The sequence below is a fragment of the Physeter macrocephalus genome, chromosome 8 (assembly GCF_002837175.3).
Source record: "Physeter macrocephalus isolate SW-GA chromosome 8, ASM283717v5, whole genome shotgun sequence".
In the NCBI taxonomy this organism is placed as follows: Eukaryota; Metazoa; Chordata; class Mammalia; order Artiodactyla; family Physeteridae; genus Physeter; species Physeter macrocephalus.
Genome location: NC_041221.1, coordinates 128,212,779 through 128,232,840, shown reverse-complemented (window position 1 = coordinate 128,232,840; position 20,062 = coordinate 128,212,779). Strand labels below are relative to the sequence as shown.

General features: G+C 35.8%; 1 protein-coding gene across 4 annotated transcripts in view; it reads left to right on the top strand.

Moving 5' to 3' along the window:
• FNIP1 (folliculin interacting protein 1) overlaps nucleotides 1-20,062 on the top strand; it is a 132,433-nt gene that overhangs the window by 59,976 nt on the left and 52,395 nt on the right. For 2 of the 4 annotated variants that reach the window (XM_028493203.2, XM_007107785.4), the window contains exons 3-9: nucleotides 2,480-2,614; nucleotides 6,267-6,367; nucleotides 6,623-6,697; nucleotides 7,814-7,905; nucleotides 13,614-13,697; nucleotides 14,910-14,981; nucleotides 17,989-18,124. In XM_028493203.2, the coding sequence (XP_028349004.1) occupies nucleotides 2,480-2,614; nucleotides 6,267-6,367; nucleotides 6,623-6,697; nucleotides 7,814-7,905; nucleotides 13,614-13,697; nucleotides 14,910-14,981; nucleotides 17,989-18,124 (695 nt within the window). Of the gene's footprint in view, nucleotides 1-2,479; nucleotides 2,615-6,266; nucleotides 6,368-6,622; nucleotides 6,698-7,813; nucleotides 7,906-13,613; nucleotides 13,698-14,891; nucleotides 14,982-17,988; nucleotides 18,125-20,062 lie in introns of those variants that run through there. The other 2 variants (XM_007107782.4, XM_007107784.4) reach the window with 2 other exon arrangements.

The following is a 20,062-nucleotide window of genomic DNA, read 5'->3' as shown; positions in this document are numbered from 1 at the left end:
GATAATTTTATTTGAGCCAAATTGAGGATTGTAATGTGGGAGACAGGTTTTCAGAAGCTCTGAAAATTGTTCCACTGGTCAGGAGTTAGAGAGGCGTACGTTTTTGAGAGAAAGAATCATGTATCATATTGACAAGTTAAAATTATAAATAAAGTTCATCAGAAATTTTTTTTCGTCAGGTATGCACATACAGAATGAGCCTTTAGTCAGTGTGATCCCCTGTACAGGATGGGAAAGGAATATTAGTTTTAAAAATTACAATGCTGACATTAGAAGAGACTGTTTTTCTCAGTTGATTACATCCTCTTACCTTGAGGGAATCTGGTTAATGTATAATGCAGTTGCACATTGAACATTGGGAAAGGCATGTTATGTGTATTTCAATTCTGACTTAATCCTGTTGTAGAGATTTTAGATCTATAAGACATTGTGCATAGAAGTGTATGTAAAAGCTGTGACACACACACACACACACACACACACACACACACACACACACACACACACAAACACACACACACACACACACACCCCACCCCTACCCCTTTCTCTGTACCGTGTCTTTTCCCATTCTTAAGTTATGGCTTTTTTGAAACCAAGCAGCAACAACTTTGTTGGAAGATGGTCTAGTGAGGGGACATGGCACAGTAGACATTGGCCTTCTAGGAGCAGAAATTACGCTTCAGTCCTGGAATTGATATATGTTTGTCCCTTTCTTCCCTCTAGCAAATTACTTCTTGTTTCAGAGCTTGGACATATATAGTTACCTCAGCCTGGAATGTCTTTCTAGCCCTCCCATTCTTCTTCTTTCACCTTAACTCCTATGCTTTTTTGTAGTTCCAGTTTAAATATCATTTCTGATCTGCCTAGACTCAGATAAGTACTTTCTTGGACAGTTCACATAAACATCATTGCTCCTTAATCTCTTCATCTGTACAATGGGCATAATAATAGTACTTACTTCATAGAGTTGTTGTGAGGAATAAAAGAGTAAATATATGTAAAACAGAAGAGTACCTGACCAGATACTAGGTGCTATGTGAGTTAAATGTTGCTATCATTATTACTTTTATTAGACATGTTTGAAATAATGTATTTAATTATACTAATTTGTCTATTTGTTAAATATCTCCTTCTCCTGTTAGATTGTAAGTTCCACGAGGAAAAGAACTGTTTTATTCACTTCTTTTCCCTAGTGCTTGGTACACATAGTACTCAGTTACTTTTGTTGACTGATAAATGGTGGTTTGCAATAGTAGATAAGTCAGGCCAGCTGGGTTTTGAAGAATGAACATACTGGTAACTGTGGTAAAGCATTGCAGTGTTTTTAGGAGTATCAGAGAACTTGGTGGATTGCAGCTTTGGTAGTTGTGAGCAGTGAAAGCTCTAGAACCTGTTCGGGAGGGAGAGGAGAACAAGAGGAATAAAGCAAAAAAGTTTTTTTTTATTAATTAATTTTTATTGGCGTCTAGTTGCTTTACAATATTGTGTTAGCTTCTACTGCATAGCAAAATGAATCAGCCATGCATATACATATATCCCCTCCCTTTTGGTTTTCCCTCCCATTTAGGATACCACAGTGCATTAAGTAGAGTTCCCTGTGCTATACAGTATGTTTCTATCAGCTGTCTATTTTATACATAGTATCAATAGTGCAATAGTGTATATGTGTCAATCCCAATCTCCCAATTCCTCCCACCCCACCCCTTTCCCCCTTGGTATCCGTACATCCATACATTTGTTCTCTATGTCTGTGTCTCTATTTCTAAAGCAAAAAAAGCAAAAAATTGAAATACATTCTTCTTCCATGCTAGACAATACAGCCTTCTGGTCCTAAGCTCAGCTATTATTAAAAATGTAACTGTCCAATACATGGATGCATTCTCATTTCAAAAGATTAAACTTACATTGAAATATGTCTCATTTGCATTTCTCTTCCGATTCCTACATCTCCCCAGTTTTTTTCCATTGAAACGTTACTTACATTAGCTTGTAATGGGTATATTGTTATATTTAAATAAATTTATAAATATTTTTAAATTCCTCCATTTTAATTTCTAATATGGGAAAATATTGATACATACATCACACATAAACAAAATGCCTTTGGGATCCTAAATAATTTTTAAGAGCATGAATAGGTTTTTGAGATCAAATAATTTGAAAACTGCTGCAGTATATAATTAAGTCCCAACAATGAACATTGTGTAGACCATTGTAATATAGAAAAATTCCCATGATTTAATAATTTTGGTGAGAAAAGTACAGTTAAAAAATGCCACAAATATTATTATAGTTATGAGACAAAGAATAGAAAACAGTACTGGAGAAAATACAGTAAAATGCAAATAGTCATTATATTAAGGTTATGTTATTTTGAATTATTTCATCCTTGGTTTTTCCAAAGGTCTTTATGCTATAATTTATATATGGTGGAAAATCTGTTAAAATATGAATGGGAATAATGTGTCCATTTCAGAAGCTTTGCAGTGATGCTCAAGTTAAAGTCTTCGGGAAATGTTGCCAACTGAAACCTGGAGGAGACAGTTCTTCCTCTTTAGATAGTTCCATGACTTCATCTTCTGATGTAAAAGACCAGTGTCCTAAGTACCAGGTAAGATCACTGATGTCTTTTATTCATTCACAAGTATTTTTGAGTACCTACAATGTGTTGTATACCATCCTAGGGACTGAGGATGTAACAGGGACTAGTGCTTACCCTCCTGGAGCTTACAGTATAGCTGGGGAGACAGATAGTTAAGTAGGTAAGTTTATGAACTTCGATAAATCTTAGGATAGGGGAAGCATAGAGAGCTGGGCACAGGTAGCCAGGGGCATTTTCTCCTTTTTATTTCCCATTTCATATTTTTTAGGCTACCAGAATAATTTCTTATTTTATATACTTTTTAATTATTGAAATATGAAGATAAATATAATACAAGTCAGCTGTAGTATGAAATTAAAATATGGCTGCAGTATATGTTATCAGAAATGTACACTTTCATTTTTCAAAATTAATGTGGCTGTTCTTTTAAAATACGGAATTGGGCTTCCCTGGTGGCGCAGTGGTTGCGCGTCCGCCTGCCGATGCAGGGGAACCGGGTTCGCGCCCCGGTCTGGGAGGATCCCACATGCCGCGGAGCGGCTGGGCCCGTGAGCCATGGCCGCTGAGCCTGCGCGTCCGGAGCCTGTGCTCCGCAACGGGAGAGCCCACAACAGAGGAAGGCCCGCATACCACACAAAAACAAAACAAAAAAAAAAAAAAAAAAAAAAATACGGAATTAACCAATCATTTGACTATATAGGAACTTCTCTATAAACTTGTTATGTTGTTATATTTTACTTAGGATCAGTACTTGGTTTCAAATAAGCCAATGTCATCTAATGTGAATTTATTTGTGTCATTCAAGCTTGCATGAATGAATCACAGGTATTTTACATTTAGCAGTACCAAAATAGAATCCTGGACCTTTAAATTATTTATAATTAGGTAATTGTGTTTGGATAGAAACTAACCCTTATACCATATCAACATGACAGTATATGTGGAACAGCTTCGAAGTTATAAAAGTCCAGATGTTAGTACTACCTACATATTATGTAGTCCTAACGTCTACATAGTTCTGCCTGCCCTCCTCTATTCCTCTTCCATCTTAAGCATGTTACCCTAACAAGTTCCTAATAGTGCTGTGCTATGTAGGATCATTATACTTATGCCAATTTACAAGTTTTCTAATTTGATCAACTGTACAAACTTGCCTTTCTTCCTAATGTTATGCAGTTAAATAGTATTAGCAAATGGATCCAGACTGTAGAAACCCTGAAGCAGTGAGTGATTATAATTCTCATTTTGCATCAAAAATCCCTAGAGTTTTTTTTAAGTACAGGTTCCCAGGTTATATGTCTAGATATTCTGGTAGTAGGTTCATTATGGTCTTGGAAATCTGCTTTTTTAGCAAGAAGGCATTGAATTATTATAGCATATATTTCACTACACTTGATAAAGTGTTATTTCAGGTAACTAGAACATTATTTTTGATTTACGGGGTATTACAGATTATTGGTTTCAGGAATGAGTACTTACAAAAAATTGAACTTTTAAATAAGAGCCTTTTTAAAAAAGCATTAAAGATAATAGCATTTTCTTAATTATATTCTTCATTATAGATTATGTCACATTAAAATATAACATGTCAGTGACATTCATGGTAACTATTTGGTATGTATTAGAGCAGGCAGAGAGAACCTTTAATAGCAAAGTATGTGGTTTCATAAAATTTATACCCCAATTTATTTTTACTGTATTTTGCCTTCTGAGAATTCTTTTCTAATTATTATATTATAATGTTTAAATGACTTGATATTTAAATTTGTGTAGCTTGTTTAATATAAGAAATATTATTTTTAGTCAAAATAAGAATGGAGTTAGATGCATTGTAACAAAAATGAGCTTGTAAGAGAAGGTTCTCATTTCTGTCATTATCCAGAAGCAATTTAGGTTGCCAAGTAAGATTGGTATTGTTGATCTTAAAAGAAAAATAAACTACTTTATCATTTAAAAAATTATTCTACTCTGTTTCTAAAATGTTTGTAATACCTAGACTTCTGGAAATAAAAATTTTGTCTTAAGCAAATCCCAAGAATAAATGAGTTGCTTCTTGTAGTAACCTAGGTATATTAGAAGTGATTTTTTTTCTTAAAAAATAACTTTGTGCCTTTATTAAAACAAAATTAAGACTATAGCACTGAAAAAGAAAAAACAATATGTCAATGAATGTATTAAAAAACATACTGTGTATTAATATGAACATAGTATGTATAATGAAATGGATTGCTATTTGAAGATGTTCTTTTTAAGAAAGGTGACAAAATGTAAATATATAGATTTTTTTAAACCCAAGGCAGGTAGTAAACAAGCAAAAGAGTAAAAGAGAATCACATTCTAAAAAGAAAAATAGTATGTAGATGTATTCCCTGGCTTTCACTTGTAAAATGGGGGTCCGCATCACTTTATTGTTATCTTCAGAAGAATCTTTTAAGTATTTTTAAAAACTCCTAATTCTTGATTTCCCATGATAGAATGGCATAGTGAAATTTGTGCATAATCCTCATTTACTATCTTAGATAGTTTTTTGGTCATCTTTCTCATCAGTTGTTTTATTATGTTAATTGTATTGGTTAGGAATTGCATTGGGATAGCCTGTGAAACAGTGGCTTAAGCAAATTAGGGATTGGTTTCTTCACATGACAAGTCTGGAGAGAGGCCATCTAGGCACGATAATGTATGGGCTTCAAGATGGCCTCAGAGACCAAGGCTTCCTTATCTTTCTACTTAGCCAGAGTTACTGTGTACATACTTGTTACCTTGTTGTCCTCTTATGGTGTCTTCATCTTCAGTGATTTCCATTTATATTCCATTGACCAGGACTGTGTTGAATGCATGTAAATGGATAGTTCTGAAAGCTACCACTCCAACCACTGGTTTAACTCTTTGAATATAGAGACCAACTTGAAATCCCCTGTCTGCAAGGGAGGCTCTGAAATGCAGTTTTTTTCATTTGGGCACATTGCTTCCTTGAAACAAATTGGACTTCAAAAAATAAGGAATAAGATATTTGGTGGTTAACTAGTTGTATTTGCCACAGTATATAAATAGTAACCAAATAGATGAGTCAATTTTTAGATTTTTTTGACTCCTATGAGGACAATTAAAGAATAATGGAAAAGAATAACTTTTTAAATCAGAATTCTTTACAAACAAGACATTCTAAAGCTTAAGATAAGTCTTTTTAAAAAAAATGCAAAATATGTCCAAGTTACCCCTTTTGTGAATGCTTCTTATTGCACAGTAGGAGTGGTAAAATCTGTTCAGCATGTTCAGTGAATTCTACTTCTTGTTATCTGTCCTGGAGAAGCATTGCATATGCATAAGATGTTGCTAAGAATGTTTATTTGAGCATTATTTGTAATAGCAAAAAACAGGAAGTAACTTAAATGCCTGTCAGTAAGGGGAACAGGCTTGATAAACTGGTATTTTCATATAGGAGAATACTGTGCAGCTCTTAAAAGGAATCTATGTATAACAATATGCTTAGATCTGTAAGACATTGTAAAATGAAGAAAATCAAGCTGCAGAACAGTGTATACAATGTAAAATCATTTAAAAAACATTACATAGAATACAGCAAAGGAATTTTTAATAAGAATCAGTTTTTGAAATAGGTTTTAAATTCTGCAGTTTTATTAATGTTATGCTTATTGTTTAGGGTTCTCGATGTTCTTCTGATGCCAATATGCTTGGAGAGATGATGTTTGGCTCAGTAGCAATGAGCTACAAAGGCTCCACCTTAAAGATTCATCAGATCCGGTGAGGGATTTTCTGATTTTTCTTAATGAATCCATGTTTAGTTTTTTAAAGATGGGAGAATTTCATACAGTCTTCACTCAGATTGAGCATGTCAGATACTAAGTTTATGATGTTTTATGGGTTTAATGCTACTTCATGGCTGTTGTAGCTATGCTGTGACATCTCTGTGACTTAATCATTTTTATTTGTAATAAATTGGAAAGGTCCTTGTGTTTCAGTTTCGATCTCTCTCTATCCCTCTCTTTTTCTTCATAGTTCCCCTCCACAGCTTATGCTCAGCAAAGTTTTTACTGCACGGACTGGCAGCAGCATCTGTGGAAGTCTCAATACGTAAGTAGTTATGGATGAAGGGAGAAATGAATTCTTTAAGATTTGCAAAGTATGAAAACTAATAAGCTGCTTTCAGGATTGCAGCATAAATTCAGATTTTATTCCATCCCTTAAGTTTGAAAGTTTATGGAGGCTAGAATTTTCCCCCCAGCTTTGTTGAGATATGATTGACATATGCCATTATGTAAGTTTGAAGTATATGGCGTGTTGATTTGATACATTTATATATTGCAAAGTGATTACCACCATAGCCTTAGCTGCTACCATCCTGTCACATAATTACCATTTCTTTTTTGTGGTGAGAATATTTAAGATTTACTCTGTTAGCAACTTTCAAGATATAATGCAGTATTACTAGCTATAATTAGCTTGCTGTATATTAGACACCCAGAACTTGCTAATCTTATAACTAGAAGTTTGTATCCTTTGACCATTTTATCCCTATTTCCCCTACTCGCAGTCCCTGGTAACCATCACTCTGCTCCCTGCATCTCTGAGTTCGGCTTTTTAGTTTTTTTTTAATTAAACAAATTTTTTAAATTAATTAATTAATTTATTTTTTGGCCGTGCTTCGCGGCTTGCAGGATCTTAGTTTGCCAATCAGGGATTGAACCTGTGCCCCCTGCAGTGGAAGCACAGAGTCCTAACCACTGGACCGCCAGGGAATTGGCTTTTTTAGATTCCACATATAAGTGATATCATACAGCATTTGCCTTTCTCGGTCTGACTTATTTCACTTAGCATAATGCCCTGAAGGACCAAAGTTGTTGCAAATGGCAGGACTTCCTCTTTTTTTCTTTTCATGGCTGAATAATATCCACTGTCTATATATATACATGACAGTCTTTTTTTATCCATTCATCTGTTGACAGACACTTGGGTGTGGCTGTATTCCAGTAAAACTTTATTTACAGAAACAGGCAGCAGACTTAATTTAACCCTCAGGGTATAGTTTGCCAACCCCTGATTTAAATGATTAGTTGCTTTATAGTACTAATAGGGAAACTTAAAACTTAAAAAAAATAATGTTTTACACTTAAAATTTGAGGTATACGAAGAATTGCCATTAAGAGCATAAAATGAATTTGGAATTTATTTTTTTCTCATCCCACTTAGGCTGCAAGACAGTCTTGAATTCATCAATCAGGACAACAGTACATTAAAGGCTGATAATAACACAGTTATTAATGGACTACTTGGAAATATAGGTAAAACGGTTTTATACGTTTTAGAAATGTTCTTAATAGTGTAGATAATAATGTTCTTAATAATGTTAGAATACCAAAGAATTTCAAATACTAGAAGTGGAAAAGGGATTTAAATTGCAAGTATGTGTAATATTTGTATGATTTGAAAAATATAGTTTTCATATATTTGAACATAATGTTTATTTTGTACCTGAAAAAAGAGAACTGCTGAAGAAATACCTAATTTGTTTTTTGGTTTTAATTTCGATGCATCTTTGAAAAGTACTTTTGATGTAAAAAGTTGATGTAAAAAGCCCTTACTAGCTCTCTTGAATATTTCAGCTGAGGGAGACAGGTATTATACTTTCTCCCTTTTCTTTTCCCTAACCTAGAGTAATTTTAAAATGGTGCTTATTTTTTTGACCTGTAGTTCAGATGAGCAGGTATTGAAATTTGATGTTTCTTAAGAGATTTATTAAAATAGCAGCTTATGTAGTAATTTGGTTAGTTTATTGTTTGTTATTTAAGTTCAACATTTTAAAGTGACAAACTATTTCTAAAATTTCTGGTCCTTTGTTTTATCTTAGAAAGATCAAATAAATTACTGCTGACCATATTTCCAGTGCAAAACGAACTGTAGTGTATTAGAGAGTGGACAGCAGTTAGAATAGGATGAATGTATGCTAACACATATATATGGAATCTTAAAAAAAAAAAAGAAATTGGTTCTGAAGAACCTAGGGGCAGGACAGGAAGAAAGATGCAGACATAGAGAATGGACTAGAGGACGCTGGGAGGGGGGTGGGTAAACTGGGATGAAGTGAGAGAGTGGCATGGACGTATATACACCACCAAATGTAAAATAGATAGTTAGTGGGAAGCAGCCACATAGCACAGGGAGATCAGCTCGGTGCTTTGTGACCACCTAGAGGGGTGGGATAGGGAGGGGGGGAGGGAGACACAAGAGGGAGGCGATATGGGGATATATGTATATGTATAGCTGATTCACTTTGTTATAAAGCAGAAACTAACACAGCATTGTAAAGCAATTATACTCCAATAAAGATGTTAAAAAAAAAAAGAATAGGATGAATGTTTCACTCATTCCCTGTTTAGTGGAAATTTTTATTTGTAATTTTAATAAATATCAGTTATACATATTAGTAGAAAACAGTTTTTTCTCCCACCTTTAACAGTATAGCATCCTATTATTTTTTTATAATTCATGTTCATTCAAATAGCAGCTATTTATTAAGTACCTACTATGGGCTAGTTGCAGTGTCAGACACGTGTTTTAGAAAGTGTGCATTTTATAGAAAAATAGAAGTTCTACTTTTTCTTAACTTGATTAGTTCATTCATTTTAATAAAGTAAAAATGTGACAGAAATAAGTCTTTTTTTCTTTATAATTTGATACTTTTCAAAGCTAAAGGGGCTTATTAAAAGCTGTTTATTTTAATAATAGAAATCCATTATCATGTATAAAGGTAAAGTACACTATAGTTGCTAGATGTACTCAACTTCTCTGTTTTAACATGGAATCGGAAATTAATGCATTTAACAAAGCACAGACTTTGTTATGAACGGCTTTTTCTTGCACATTCTTAATTGTGAATAAAGGATATTTGAGCACCATTTCTTATTTTCTTTAAATTTCCAATTGATCAACAAGTACTTATCAAGCACTTATTATATGCCAAGCACTCTGCTAGGCCCTGAGAATACAGTGGTGAACCAGACACAGTTCCTGCCTCAACAGATTTTTAGTTAGTGGAAGTCAGACAAGCAATACAATACAGTATACTGTAGTTAATTTTTGGACAAGACTAAGAGCATGTTGTGATAGAAATGAGGAGGAACACCCAGTTCAGTCTTGGAGTATCACAAAAGGCTTTCTTAAAGAAGTGCCTAAACTTGAAGAATTAGCCTGACCGTTGGGAAGAGAAATGTTCTAGGAAAAAGCAGTAACATGTGCACAGACCTAAGTTCAAGAGATATTGAGTGTGGAAAGAATGTGAACAAATCATTGTGGGTGGAGCACAGTGTGGATATAAGTAAAGGAAGTGAAAGGAAATAAAGAAGTGAGCAAGAGCCAGATCATGAAGGGCATTGTGGGTTACACTGAGGAATTTGGACTTATGCTTTGAGTAAGCAGTTGGGTACCAGTGAGGGTGTGTTAGTTTGGGTCTTCCTCCTGGTTTTTAAGAGGTGCCAAGACAGGTTTAAACATGCAAGGATTTTATTATTACTAGGTGAGAGAAATGAAGACGGAGCTGGGAAGGGTTCAGAGAGCCCTCAGATTGTGGTGCAAGTTTGACCTTGAGTGAAAGAGAGGAATAAAAGCTTGAGTGGACATGTTCCAGCCTGCCATATAGTCCAAAGAAGGTTTGATAAGGCTGTGGACGAGTCTTTGATTCAGAGTTCGTTGTCAGAAGTGACCCATGTCTTGCCAAAATGGGCCTGCCTTACTATAGCTACTGTGTTCAGTCATTGGCTAGGCGCAGCCTGTGGGATATGTGGCCCTGCACAAACATGGCAGTGAATTTAAGAACACAGCAGCTGGGGTGCTTGGCCAATTGCAGTTCTTATAGCTGGAGAGTTTTGTGGTGCATTCTCAAGGCAACAACAGAAGAGTTTTCACAATATAGAAACATCAGATCAGGTTTGTATCTGCAAAAGAATATTCTAATTGCTGTAGGAATAGATTCAGATGAGCCAGTGGGATTGAGAAAACACCCATATTAGAAGGCTGCTTATGATAGTTCAAGTGACAGATAATGGGGACGTAGAGTAAAATTGTGTCCATAAGGATAAAGAGTTGTTGAGAACTTTGTTGGGAGAAATAGAGTAGACAGGACTTGGTAATTAGGTAGAAGAGGTGAGGGGAGAGGGGGAGTCAGGGATGGCACTGAGCTATCGGGTTGTGTAATTGCATGGATATTGGTTCCACTAACTGGGAGGAACATGAGAAATTGGGAGTTGATGATTTTAGGTTTAGGCATGTCAAATTGGAAGTATTGGTAGGATATCCAAGTGAAGATATCCATTGTAGTTAGAGAGAGAGATGTATTCTGGTGGTAGCTGCTGTAAGATAATGAACGTATAATAGTTTTAAAACAATAGAGGTTTTTTTCTCACAATTTTCCTCAAAGCAGTGTTTTAGAGGTCCAGTCTCCTTCCTTCTTGGATTTCTACCTTCTTTATAATATGGGCTCCAAGGTTGTGCTCACCTACACAAAGCCAGTGGAAAGAGATTGAGTATGGAGAAGGCACATTCCCTTCAAAACAACCTCAACCTGAAAGTGATATACATCACTTTTGCTCACATTCCATTGGCGGTAACTAATCATACAGCTTCACCTGTATATAAGGAGGTTTGAGAAATATGGTCCCTAGCTGGCCACCTGCTTCCCACAGACTACTTGATGTTATGCAAGGGAGAACACAATCCTTTTTTAGATTGTCAGCGGTTTCTACCATGGATTTGAGAATTATTATCATATAAATGATAATTGAAAGCATAAGAATGAATGAGAAGGAAATATTGTTGAGGATAGAACCCTGGGGATGCTGGCTTTAAAGATGGAGTAGGGGAAGAGAATCACATAAAGGAGACTAAGAAAAAAAAAACTTACTGTATGTTATCATGAGAACTGAGGGAAAAAAGTTCAAAGTGTAATGTAGTCAGCATCAAATATGATGTAAGGTAGTGTAAGATAGTATGGAGTGCATTAAGTAACAGGAAGGCTTTTGGTGGTGGCCTATGTGAGTAGTTTCAGTGGGGAGAATAGAAGCCAAAGTTGAGGAAAGACTCAGCGGTTAGTCTTCTTTTCTAAGATGTAAGCAGACATCCTCAAACTTCTTGGTTTCAGGACCCTTTTACACACATAGAAATTATTGAGGACCACAGAGAGCTTTTGTGTATGTAGGTTACATTTATTGATATATACTGTATTAGAAATTAAAATTCAGAAAATTAAAAAAATATTTACTTAGTAACTCATTAAAAATAACACTAATAACCCTTTTTATGTTAATATAAATAACATATGTTTTGAAATAACTATACTTTCCAAGACAGGAAAACTTAGAGTGGCATTGTTTTACATTTTTGCAAAACTTTTTATTGTCTGGCTTAATAGAAACAGCTGGATTCTCATATCTTCTTCTGCATTCAGTCTTTTGTAATATGTTGTTTTGGTTGAAGTGTGTTAAGAAAATATAGTTTCACATAGATATGTAGCTAGAAAAAGGAATGTCCTCAAGAACCCCTTGAAAGGGTTGCAGGGTCCCCTTGGGGGGGGTCCTTGGACCACATTTTAAGAACTACTGAACTATAGGATTAAATATATGGGGAGAAGGTAGAAGAGTTCTGACTGTATTTAAATGTTGATGGAAAAGGAGGTTGTAAGGAGGATGAGGTTGGAGATAGAGGTGATACTGGTAAAGTGGAAGGGCCTAGCTGACTTAGAAGAATTAGCTTTGGAAGGGAGGGAGGGAGGTACCTCTCAGGATTTTTCACAGATAGTCCCTGCACATAAAGGGGACTTGAATAATGTTATCTGTTATTACTGCTCAGGCAGGAAGGAGGCAGGGATGAAAGTTGATTAAGTTTGGAGATAGCATGGTAGGAGAAGGAGAGTTCCCATATGGTGATTCTTCATGTGTACAAACATATACATGTGCATACTGTACGAGACAAAGTCATATGCTGAGAGTAAGAAGAGGTGGTAGGGAAGGAGATTAAAGAGAGCAGGTAAGTTTTGAGGTAACTAGGAAAAAATGAAGAAAGAACTGAACAATGAAAATGGAAGGTTTGCTGCACATGCACTATAATTATAAAAACTCTTGTTATAGAAAAATACCTATTAGCAATTTGAAAAATACATTTGTCACTTTTTAAAACAGAAAAGTCCCCAGTTCTATCCTAGATAAACCTAGATGGCTATTTAGGCCATCTTGATGAAGCATAACTAACAAGTAACTCAGCTGCTTGCTTCCAGTCTGGGATGTTACCCTCTCTGGGTCTTCAGACTCTTATCTTCTCTTGGTCAAGTGTGTGGCAGCTACTTATCTTGGGCAGCTGGGAGTCTGGCCCTGACAGGCTGCATTGGCTTTTCTGCTTCCATAGTGGCTGGCCCTTGCTCTAGGAACTTTGGTTTCTTCTGTTACTTTATAATTTACCACTAGTTTAGAAAAACCAATTTCATACTTATTTGTCAGTAGACCCCTTTTCTTTATTTGCTTTTTGTTTTATTTTGTGTTCTGTTTTTTCAGCCAAGTGCTTAGGTGGTTTTCTTCTTAACTATAGTTGTACAATATTGTAATCTTAAAACTGACTTTTTAAGATAAATTTATTTGGCAAATGTCAAATTATATAGATAATATTACTGTGCTGTTTTGAATCTTTAAAAACATTGTTTTAGATGAGAAAGGATTGAACATTTTACCTTGTATAGTGGAAGCTTATTTTTATTATTTATGTTTTATTTTTATTATTATATGTGGACTTATTAGTAAATTGTTATGTTGACATAAGCCATGACCAGAGGGAAACCATCCTGTTTCAAAAATAGGGAGCCAGCTTGAATTATTCTTACTTGTTTAAAGGTTTCCATCCATATCTGTTGGTCTGCTTTTGTACTTCCTTAGCTCACCTTTTATTCCTGACGCATTGTGGCTTCTCTAACAGCCCTCTTTCATATGTATTTTACGTTTCTGCCGTGTAGGTCTTTCACAGTTCTGCAGCCCCAGGCGGGCATTCTCTGAACAGGGTCCGCTCCGCCTGATCAGGAGCGCCTCTTTCTTTGCAGGTTTGCCATGTGCTGTGTGGGTAGACTAGTTGGTGTGCCCCAGCATCTAGAATTCATAGTTAAGCTGTGGAAACAAGAGAGTAGAGAAATGGCAGTTGGGGAAGGTGTAGTTGAGAAAACATTGCTTAGGAAGTTTAAGAACTTAATATCTTTCTACTGAATACGTTCTTAAAGTTTCCAGAAACTAAGTTATCAGTGGAATTGACATTTTCATGAAATTTCAGTTTGTCATTTCTTATTTTGTTATGTAATAATGATTTTAACTTTAGAATCCTAAACCAAAATATAGTATGAACGTTATTTCTTATAATACCAGTGGAATTTCTAATGTGACACTATCTTGTTTCCATGGCTGAGTAGCTTCTGTATCATGGTTCATCAATCGCAGAAAATATCCTATCTTACTATTATTGTAAAATTTCTGATCTACACTATTCCATAAGAATGATTTCTCTTGGAGCTAAAATTTAGATGAACAAGCACCATTATATTCTGTAAAAGGCATATATGACTATGTTTGTTTACATCATTAAATAGATGATTGTAGAGTGTGTTCATGCTTCTGTATCCAGGAAGTTGTATCCAACTTCTTGTTTTAATTAATATTTATTTTTCGTACAAATGTAAGATACAAACAATGTATATATATTATAGAAAATTTGGAAAATATGAAAAATAGGCAAAAAAATATATTAGCCATCTTGTCAACTGGAAATCACCTTCTTAGTTTTTTTGTTTGTTTTAAAACAAAATTGGGGTTATACTGTTCAGCTTTCTTAAAATTTTTATTACGGAGAATTTTTAAACATACATTTTTATAGGCAGAATAGCAGACAACCATCATATACCAGTCACTTATCCCCAGCAACCATCATTCTTACTGGTCAGTAGATTGCCTTTTTTTCATTTAGCAGTGTATTGTGAATATATTCATATATCATTGAATATGCTTATAAAATACTTATTTTAATCATCCCTTGCTTCTTTAGGTATTATACCATAGATTATTTCATATTATATGTCAAATCTTCAGAGAGATCTCAAAGCTTGTTCAACTGAGTAATAGCTCTTGGTGTTGGGTTTGTGCCATGCTGTTGAAAAAAATAAAGGAATGCAATGAGATGAGCATGATTTAGTTTGCTACATAAAAGGAACAACATCAACCTGAACAGCACTGTATTTTATAAGTCACAGTTTTGTCTTGATTTGCAGTTCACAGCAACCCAATGGACATGCCTGGAAGAGAGCTGAATGAGGACAGAGACAGTGGCATAGCACGCTCTGGTAATGACAGGTTCATGTATTAATCCAGTTTTTGATGAGATTACTGTTAGCTGACATTGATTTCCTTTTTTTATCTTTGCTTTTATCATCCAGTTTTATGTGCACAGTTTGTTAGTATTGATATTAGCCTTACAAGAGGATGGTAGAAACAGCAGAGATAAATATTTTAAATTAAAAATTGTTCATGTTTAATAGTAAATGTGCCTGGTGGAGCATGGCCTGGATGAATACACGCTGGCTTAGGCTTAGCCAGTATAAGAAAAATAATATTGCTCAAGAGACTGCTTAGATAGCATAGTAGAAAAAACACATTTGCTTATATCTGTTTTCTCCTAACTAGGGTTTAAAGTGTCAGACTGTCTCTTGCCCAGAGAAGCTTAGGCATTTTGAGCCAGTGTTATACATATTTCTTTGAAATACGTTCTCTTCCAAAATTTGACAAAGTTTTATTGAAACATTGTGAGGATTAAAAAGAAGAAAACAAAAAAAAACCCCAGATTCTATCCTTAAAGAGCACAGCTTCTAATGAGAGAAGAGCCAGGAAAATCATCTGTCATAGTTTATTGTTTGAGGTGTTCTGTGATAGACCTGTGCAGAGGTTCAGAAAAACGGCACCTAACTTAGCCTGGGCAAGGAGCAGGGTGTGAGTAAAGCTTTACAGAGTGTTGATACTTGAAATAAATAGGAGTTATCTGGCCAAAGGCATGAAAGAAGGACATTTCAGTTAAAAGGAAAAGTGTCAGGGCTCAGAGATCAGCATAAGAGAAAGATGGAGTACTCTTAGGTTTGAATTACCATTAGGTATGAGAAACTTTATCCACTGTGATTATCTGTATGTGTTGTCACATTGCGTGGCTCTGCTATCTAAATTGTTCACAAGTCAGTTTTGAGTCTAGATGGAGACTCCAAACTTCCCATATATTGTAATCCCTAGTTATGCGTGAGAAATTTCAAGAAAATTTTTCAGATACCTGGACTCTACTCTTGAAGATTCTTGATTTACCCTAGAGAAAGGCTTAGGCATCTGTATTTGAGGAACAAAAAATGAAAAACTCAACCACTGATTCTGATGGACAGCTAGAGTTAAGAACCACTACTCTAATAGGAGAAGTCTCATCTTTCAGATAATCTCACCCTTCTTTTCTAATTGAGTTATTTTTGTTCTTAGGAACTAATCTAGAGTGTATTTCTCTTAATACTGTTTGCATCTATGTAATCTAGAGATTTAGTTTTCTGTGGCAGGAATTTAGTTTTCATTATTTATCCAAGATTTCAGAAGTGATAAATTAATGTCTCTATACTTCATTTTCTTCATCTGTAAATTGAAGAGCCTGGCAAGACTGATCTGTAAAGCTTCTTCAAGCCATTTAATTCATATATGCTGTTTAAGTTAATTGTGTATTTTCTTCCTTTTTCTGATTGGGTTATTTTTAATACCAGAATTTGATAAAACAGCTTTTCCAAATTTAGAGTAACATTTGATTTCTCACAGAAGCCGTACCCAGATTAGTTATACATGCCTAATCTTAGACTACAAAGTTTTATACTACTAATTGATAAAATGTGGTATTTTCAAGAAAGTAGTCCAGAATTAATTCATTGGAGGCCCAGATGTTTGCATGGCACATAGAGCTCTCCCCTTTACCATTGAATTTGTCAGAGAATTCAAATGAACATATTTTCATAATGATAATCTTTTAGTTTTCTGTCCCGGTGTCCAAAATAATATATCATCTGGCATGTATCTTTTTATAGATGATAATAAGACTTCCCTTTTGATTACTTTACAAATTTCAGTGTGTGTTTATAATGATGAAAATGGGAATCTAAAATATTTCTAAACAAAAGTAAGCCCTTGAGGTCTTTTTATCTCTAGATTAAGTGGGGAGGAGAGAATCCCCCCCACAAAAAGAAAGGATTTTAGCTTTTGATACCCCAGGCAGGAAACAGAGCTTTTGGATTGCAGCAAAGGGTTTTCAGAAGAGAATAATTTCCACAGTTAGGGGATTGCAGCACTTATAATCAGAGTGGACTCTATTGGGATGTGTCTGTTCCAGAGAGCAATGTTCCAGAGAGCAGTGTTCCAGAGAGCAATCTATAGGATTTACTCTTTCTTGGAGCTTGATAGGTATAGTCATGACTCTTGGTAAAAGTACCCAAGCAGGGGCTTCCCTGGTGGCGCAGTGGTTGAGAATCCGCCTACCGATGCAGGGGATGCGGGTTTGTGCCCCGGTCCGGGAAGATCCCACATGCCGCGGAGCGGCTGGGCCTGTGAGCCATGGCCGCTGAGCCTGCGCGTCCGGAGCCTGTGCTCTGCAACGGGAGAGGCCGCAGCAGTGAGAGGCCCGCGTACCCAAAAAAAAAAAAAAAAAAAAAAAGTACCCAAGCATTCAGAGGTGGCTACCTATGCACAAGTGATCCATGAGTACTTCTTTTTTTTTTTTGACCGCCACGCAGCATGTGGCATCTTAGTTACCTGACCAGGGATCAAACCTGCGCCCCCTGCATTGGAATTGTGGAGTCTTAACCACTGGACCGCCCCGGAAGTCCCTCCATGAGTACTTTTAAATGACGTTTTAAATGGCATTCAAACACTTATTTTCAAATATAGCTTTTGTTCTTAAAATCCAGCTGCTACATTGAAATTGAACTGCATCGTATTTAATTTAAGGACTAAGGATTCAGCTAAGCTAGGAGACAGTGTCATGGCCAAAGGAATAAAGCTTTATTTCAAAGTAGCATTTTCATCTGGGGTGGGGGTGGGGAAGGTAAGGATGTCAAAAGGGGATTGTATCAGGGTCTCTTACCAACTCACTTTTCATATGTGATTTTTTTCTGGGACCTTGCTCCAACAATGATGTATTTTTTTAAATTGAAATTTTAGAGCCTCATTCAGCAAAATGGAAAATTTGAGTCACCACTCTTAAATTTGTTAAAAAGAAATCTGTTCTTGTTTTTAGTAATTGTTAACTTATACATTATACTTATTCTTACTCTGACTTGACAGCATCTCTCAGCAGCTTGCTTATTACACCATTTCCCTCTCCAAACTCCTCACTTACCCGAAGTTGTGCCAGCAGCTACCAGCGACGCTGGCGACGTAGCCAAACAACAAGTTTGGAGAATGGGGTGTTTCCTAGATGGTAAGCTGGGACTTTTAATTTACCACAAGATTGAATAGTTCCTTTAACACAATTGTGTATGTTAAGAGCCTGGACCTTGTATTTTGTATTTTTAAAGTCTGGAACTGGAAACTTTTAAAATGTACTACATTTTTAAAAATTGTGGTAAGTTATGCATAACATACAATTTACTATTTTAACCATTATTAGCTGTATAGTTCAGTGGCATTAAGTACCTTCACATTGTTGTGCAGCCATAGCCATTCACATCCAGAACTTTTTTATCTCCACAAACTGAACCTTTATACACATTAAGCAATAATTCCCCATTCCTCCCTCCCTTTAGCCCCTGGGAACTACTATGCTATTTTTTTCTCTGTAAATTTGACTGCTCTATATACCTCATATAAGTGGAATCATAGAATATTTATCCTTTTATGTCTGCCTTATTCCACTTAACATGCCTTCAGGGTTCATCCATGTTGTAACGTGTATCAGAATTTCATTTTTTTTTATGACTAACATTCCATTATATTCCATTGTATATACATATACATTCCATTGTATATACATTTTGTTTATCCACTCATCTGTCCTTGGACATTCGGATTGCTTCCACCTTTTGGCTGTTGTGAATATGCTGATATGAACGTGAGTCTACAGATCCCTTTCAAGTCTCCGTTTTCAATTCTTTTCGTTATATGCCCAGAAGTGGAATTTCTGGATCATATCATAATTCTCTGTTGAAGTTTTTGAGGAACTGCCATACTCTTCACCACAGTGGCTGTACCATTTTACTTTCATTCCCACTAGAAATGGCCAGGGTGTTGTTTTTTTTTTTTTTTTTTGGCCACGCTGCATATCTTAGTTCCCAGACCAGGAATTGAACACGTGTCCCCTGCACTGGAAGCGTTGAGTACTAACAACTGTACCGTTAAGAAATTTCCCCTACTAGAACTGCACAAGAGTTCTAATTTCTCCACATCCTCACCAGTAGTTAATTTCCTTTTTTTTTTTTTTTTTTTTTAATAATAACCATCCTTATGGGTGTGAAGTGGTATCTCCTTGTAGTTTCAATTTGCATTTACCTGATGGCTAGTGATGATGAGCATGTTTTTGCTTTCTTATTGGCCATACGTATGTTTTCTTTGGAGATAGTCTATTCAAGTGTTTTACCCTTTTTTTTTTTTTTTTTTTTTTGTGGTACTTTGGCCTCTCACTGTTGTGGCCTCTCCCTTTGTGGTGCACAGGCTCTGGACTGAATATGAATCCCTTATCAGATATATGCTTTGCAAATATTTTGTCCCATTTGATTAGTTGCCCATTTATTCTGTTGATAGTTTCTTTTGATACACAACAGTTTTTCTTTTTTTTTTTTTTTTTTTTTTTTTTTTTTGTGGTACACGGGCCTCTCACTCTTGTGGTCTGATCTTCCCGGACCGGGGCACGAACCCGTGTCCCCTGCATCGGCAGGCGGATTCTCAACCACTGCGCCACCAGGGAAGCCCCAGTTTTTCATTTTTATGAAGCCCAATTTATCTGTTTTTTTCTTCTGTTGCCTTTACCTTTGGTGTCGTATCCAAGAAATCATTGCCATATCCAGTGTCATGAAGCTTTTACCCTATGTTTTCTTCTAAGGGTTTTATAGTTTTAACTCTTCTGTTTTGGTCTTTGATCCATTTACTGCATGTTTCAATATTTCAGTTTTTCACGTTTCTATTTTGGCAAGTTAATTCATTCTTGAAAGATTTTTTTTTTTAGTCTGTGTTAAGTACAGCTAAAGATGATGAAGCTTATTTATTTATTTTGTTTTTCGGTATGCGGGCCTCTCACTGTTGTGGCCTTTCCCATTGTGGAGCACAGGCTCTGGACGCGCAGGCTCAGAGGCCATGGCCCACAGGCGCAGCCGCTCCTTGGCATGTGGGATCCTCCCGGACCGGGGCATGAACCCGTGTCCCC